At 27.1% G+C, this 6000-nt stretch overlaps 1 protein-coding gene across 4 annotated transcripts in view; it reads left to right on the top strand.

Annotated features, from left to right (window-relative positions):
- Positions 1-5794, top strand: part of LOC107457112 (sulfotransferase 1B1) — a 7900-nt gene extending 2106 nt beyond the window's left edge. The window contains exons 1-2 of one of the 4 annotated variants that reach the window (XM_043044394.2): positions 1745-1841; positions 4378-5794. In XM_043044394.2, the coding sequence (XP_042900328.1) occupies positions 4387-5283 (897 nt within the window). In that variant the 5' untranslated portion in view covers positions 1745-1841; positions 4378-4386 and the 3' untranslated portion in view covers positions 5284-5794. Of the gene's footprint in view, positions 1-1744; positions 1940-1963; positions 2127-4377 lie in introns of those variants that run through there. The other 3 variants (XM_043044393.2, XM_071181471.1, XM_016075191.3) reach the window with 3 other exon arrangements.
- Positions 5795-6000: the final 206 nt, after the last annotated feature.

Raw genomic sequence — 6000 nt, 5'->3', positions numbered from 1 at the left:
GTATTGTACTTATGTAGAAGAATTCTACCAATGTTCTTATTGGCTTTTAAAAAAGTATATTAGCTATTTAGATTGTACATGGTGAAAAAATCAAAACATTAGCTAAATAAGAAACATATTAGCAAAATAAATTATCAAATATTGCTTCACTAATATTCTGCATTTTAAAGCGCGAAAATTCAATGCATAAATAAACGCGAGATATAAAAAAATTCAATGCATTCAATACAAACACTTAAACGTTTTTTAGACGTTTAGGTAGCTCCCAGTAGAAAAATATCAATTCAACAGCGGCCTTTTAAAGCATTCTCACTTCAATAAATTAATTAATTCCTAATTGAGTTTAAATTAAATATTGTCATGTTTTTACTGTATGAATCTGAATTGAACAACCTGATAATGCTCACTCTGGTTATTGTTATCTGGTTGCTCACTACGTGCTCTTGCTATCTATCTTTATATAATATAGATAGATAGATAAGGCGTTTCTTTAGGGAATATAAATCCAATATTACTCACCTCATTTTCTTTTATTATGTTCAGTGTGCAAAATAAAAACACGTGCCATCCTTAATAACTTTTGATCAAATGATCGGATTTTAACGCTCTAGGTCTCATTCTTAATAATTCAAAAGGGTAAATTTAAATATGCTGATTAATTAGTGCATACGATATTTTACGTTACGAAATCAGACAAAAAAAAAAGGTCTTTTCTCTGAAAATATATAAACATAACTTTTTTAAACAGATTCGAATTTCTGATGTCCTAAATATAGAGGGTAGTCGCAATCTGGGAAATATAGTCTCAATAGTTTGGACAGAAGAGCGGAGTCCGAAATTTGGGCCCATTAAAGTCAATTTTACTTTTAAGTGAATTGAAAAATTTGTGCACACAATTATAAAATTCCTTTATCCAAAGACAATTTTACGTAAATTATAACTTTTACTAAATATTTATCATTTTTTTACTATTTTATTTAATATTAGTGGAAAAAATTTTGAATTTTAGGGTATACAATTTTTGCCACATTTTAAAGAAGATAATTTTATATTTCAAAATATAAAATTTGTGTGAAATCGGTCGACTAGTTCATGGGAAATCTAATGTCAAATGTCATACTTTAAAATAATGTTAAAAAATGCATATCATACAATTCAAAAGTTAGATCAAAATTTGTTCAAATGTATTCTTTTTTTTTTTTTTTGCGCAGTGTGCACTAAATTTGGTGTGGATTTGGATCAAAATTACAACTTTGTATAAAATACATACAGATAAATATTCTACTTTATTTATAGGATCATATGGATACATAGAGTAGTGGGTATAAGATAAGAAACATTAATTGTAACCTTTTAAAGTGAGATAATTTGTTTAATATTTTTCGAGACATTTACTGGGATTATAGCAAGCTTTTTTGTTTTAGTTTTAGAAACAGATAAAAATTTTAATGTTTACAAACTATCTGTTTATTACCAAAATGTACAGTATGTTAGTTTAAGCTGCTGTTAAGCTGTTAGTTAAGCTTGAACTTTCTTTTAATATCATTAAAAACTGGTTACAACTATCAATTTTCGTTCAAACTGGTAGAGGGACATCTAAAGAACAGATCTACATAGAAACTACAGATTATTATTATTTGGGCTTATTATTGTGTTACCTGAGAAATAATAGAGCGTATTTCTTGTGAAAGACCAGATGATTTTGTTGCAAATAACAAATTATGAAATGCCACCTGTTAAATAAGTAAACAGCTAAATCGTTCTTTTAAATGTTATAACAAATACTATTTTATTTAAATTCTTTACGGATATCATTATTATTTGGAGTTCATTCTCGATTTGTAAGATAATGTTGAATTATTGTTATTAAACATTATTTTTTTAGGAAAATTAACATTTCTGAAATGAACTTAATCTAATACATTTGACTTCCGCAACTGTAAGTGAGAAATTGTTTATTGCTTGTTAACTACATAAATAATTCTCAATAGTAGTAATACTCAGTTCTGAATAGCAACATATTTTTGGCTTTGAATTTTTAATTGTTTTCACAAACAAAATTGTAAGAGGTAAATTTTTGTTTTTATTTCGTGTTAATCTAATATTTCGTTTTGTGGAACTTAATGGTGAGTAGCATTCCTTTATTTCGAAATATTTGTTCATTATTTGCGAATTAGCTTCTTAATTATAGCATATTTGTCGATTGTGTTTGTAATTGTCGCAGAAATTTATTTAAAGTATAGAGTCATTGCGATGGCAACGCCTTAATTTTTCTAATCACTTCACTTTGGATATTTCATACCCGTATTAAGTAATTTAATTAAAAAATTTTGTTTGCTTATTTCCTGTAATTTCTAACCTAATTATGGCCTCAAACATCCATTCATTTATTCATACGGAAACTCAAACAATTAATAAATACATTTAAATAAACTTATTTCTTCTCCTTTCATTCACCTTTTTATCTTATCAAAACTGAAGTTATCTCTTTCAGTAGGAGTTGTAGTACACAAAGAAACTTGATGTATGATAATTTACTAGGTTATTTTAAAACATGCAAAACAGCTTCAAATAATATTTTTAATCTAATATTATTTGATGGAATTTTAATTACTGCTATAGAGACCTATCTATAAAAATAGCAAATTCAAATTCATCGGAAGTTTGGAAAGAGGTTATTTATATTTTGAGTGATTTCATAAAATTTCGATAAAAATAAATTTAATAGCTAACAAATACGTTTAATAATTTTTTTTCCTAAAATAATTATTAATCGAGGCTGGTATTTTAATAAAAACAATTACGAGAAGTAAACATTAAACTTCAGTAATACATCCTCAAATGCTTTTTATTAACTTTTAGACTTGCAGCAATTTTTTATAACGTTGAAAAAACTATTTACTATAAAATTAAATTTGGTTTAAAAGTTTAAGGTCAATTAATAAACGTTAACTAAGTTAAAATTTTATTTTATTATGTTAAAGATTTTAAGAAATTTTTTACTTTTAGTAGTTAACGATATTATGTTAAGTTTGCACTGGGAAGGATATTTAAAAGTGTCGGATCTAGATATGTGGGTTAGAGGCTGCGAGACAATATTTAAGATGGATAAAAAAGCAAATGGAAGCAAATGAAAATAGTTAATGAAATAGACGAGATTTAAAACCTGAAAATCTATTTGATTTTAAACAAGAAAGTGAGAGACGTGAGGGAAACTAAAAGAAGCACCTTCAGATTTTCTTTTCTGAGAAATTAAACTGGATTTAATGTATTAGTGCCTCTTTAATGAATAATAATTCACTTGATTTTGATAACAGTTTATTTTCCTGGATCCTATAGACAATATGAATCGTAAAGGGAATATTTACGACTCTTATGGTCTATATTTCTAGAATTGACTTTTGATAAAGATTCAAAAAGCGTATAAAGAGTGGATGTATTTTATTATTGGATTGGATCGAACATCAAATTGAATTATTTAGTAAATTAAAATTAGCTCATGATTTTCTATTTAACTCATGGGTCTTTATTCTAATTTTATATACTTTTTAAAACTGATAAGGCTTTATTATATTATAAATCGAAACATCAAACTATGAAATTGGAGCGACATCCTTTTAATTTAATAATGAAATTTTTATGCATCATTTAATTAAAAAAAAATGTGAAGAACATTTTGTTACAGACAGAGGTTTTCTAAAATCGGTTATTGATGGTTAACTTTACAAATTCTAAGGCTTCCGTAGCACATAAGTAGTAAATCCGTATATTTAAAATTTGATTTCACAAGAGCTTTTCAACTGATTTCGTCTAATTAAAAACAATAGATATACTTATTAAAAATTAGTTTTCGCATGGAATTATCTTTGGATGAACGATAAACGAAAATTCTATCTAGGTGCTCTAATTTTTATAGCAATAAGTAGTGTATTTTACCAGATTTTATTGTTATTATTATTTTTGTGACATCATATTGGTTAAGCTTTAAGAATTTAAATCATATTTGAAGTTAAAAAGTATCATTTTTTATATTAAAACTTTGTCTACTTAGTACTCGAAAAATTAAAAGAATTGCCAAAATAAGTCAAAAATCAATCAATCAATTATTATTATTATTATTTTTTAAATAATAAGTAAACGACAATTCTGAACGTGTCTTGCTACTTTCAGTTAACTTTGGTTCCATAATCTAGAACAAATCGGTCAACATTTGAGAAAAACTTGCACAAATACCATTAGATAAAAAAGATAATAGCAAATTCTATTACTTATCGAAATATTGCGCAACTACGGAGTCTTTATCATACTGTTGAATTCACTTTTTATCGATTATTTTCAAGTAAGAAATAGTACTTATTTTTGTTTATTAAATTTTAGGCTCGTAAAATGAGCACTACTCTGGAAACAGACATCTTGGCTAAAAAACGGCTTCATCTCGTCAGAGGAATTCCAATCACTACTCATTTCAAACAAGAGTTTGTTGAAGAAACTTTAGATTATGAGCCTCGAGATGGTGATGTCATAATAACAAGCTATCCCAAAACTGGAACAACTTGGATTTCTTACATCGTTCTTCAAATACTTACCAATGGAGAATCCTTTCCGAACAAAGATGAAATGTTGTACAGAACAATACCTTTTATGGAAAGCACTGGGAAGGCCGCTGTAGACGCCATAACTACAAATCCAAGAGTTTACAAACACCATTTTCCCTACGGCAAAATAAAAAAGAATCCCAATGCTAAATATATTTACATATACAGAAAGCCGGAAGACACTTTTGTCTCATATTATCACTTCCTGCGGTATAACAGCGAAGAATTAGATTTTGATCAGTATTTTGAAGACTTTTTATCGGGCGAAATTTCGTACGGTCTTTATTTTGATCACGTGCTATCTTTTTTGAAGCATAAAGAAGATTCTAATATGTTGTTGATCTCATATGAGTCTCTGAAGGAAAACACGAGAGAAGAAATAAAGAAGATTTCAAAGTTTTTGGGAGAAGAATATTACAAAAATATAACAGAGAATGAAGAGATATTGGATAAAATCATTTTACACACAAGTTTTGATTACATGAAAAGAAGACTTGTGGATGAAGCCAAAAAGGATGCGCCAAGTTCAAACAACGAATCAGCGAGGGATGCCTCCCACTTTTTCAGGAAAGGGGTTGTTGGAGAGGGTAAAAAATCATTGAAAGCTGACCAACTACAGCGTTTAAGGAAGCTTACTGAAGAACGAATGAAAGAAACTGAAGTCTTATTAGAATGGACTTGGGAATAAAATATTTTTGAACTTGCGATTAATATCATCGGTAAATATGACAAAGAACACGAAGAGCAAAAATAGCGGAGGACTTATTGAAAAAAGCATTGTACTTAATTTTATTTGAACTATAAATACTTCGCATTTATAACTTTCTTACAACTTGAATTCGTAATATTAATAAAATAATGATAACAAACATTCTATATTTAAATATTTGTGATTCAATTACAAAAATATAAATTGTTTCTGAAATATATCTGAATATGCTTTTATTTTTTTCTATGTAATAAAACTACCATCATCTATGGATATAATTGTCAAATTTAACGGCTTTTAACTATAAGTATTTTAAACAACTCTTTTAACTACGTAAGCATATGTTAAACGAAAGTAAATGAATTATAAATGATACTTTGAAATTCTATGTATATAAATGAACACTTATTCAAGGTTGCATGTAAGTCATTATATATAAAACTTCTAATTCAATTAACTGTGTTCAGAAAATAAAATGAAGTTTTGTTTAGGGCTTTTGCATACTCATGATGTAATATCGTCTTGGCTAATCACAATATTTTTATTTAAATTATTTTCGTTAATGGTGTTTGTATCCAAAGAAGAGATTTCCACAAAGAGAAAAGAATGTCAATGTATTAAAAATTGAAATCCTATACGGTTTGAATTTTGGACTTGTGCCTTTTACAGCATTTAGATAACTTTAATATATGTTCA

This window comes from Parasteatoda tepidariorum, chromosome 5 (genome assembly GCF_043381705.1).
Source record: "Parasteatoda tepidariorum isolate YZ-2023 chromosome 5, CAS_Ptep_4.0, whole genome shotgun sequence".
In the NCBI taxonomy this organism is placed as follows: domain Eukaryota; kingdom Metazoa; phylum Arthropoda; class Arachnida; order Araneae; family Theridiidae; genus Parasteatoda; species Parasteatoda tepidariorum.
The sequence above is the reverse complement of the archived record's forward strand: the minus strand, read 5'-3'. Positions and strand labels throughout refer to the sequence as shown.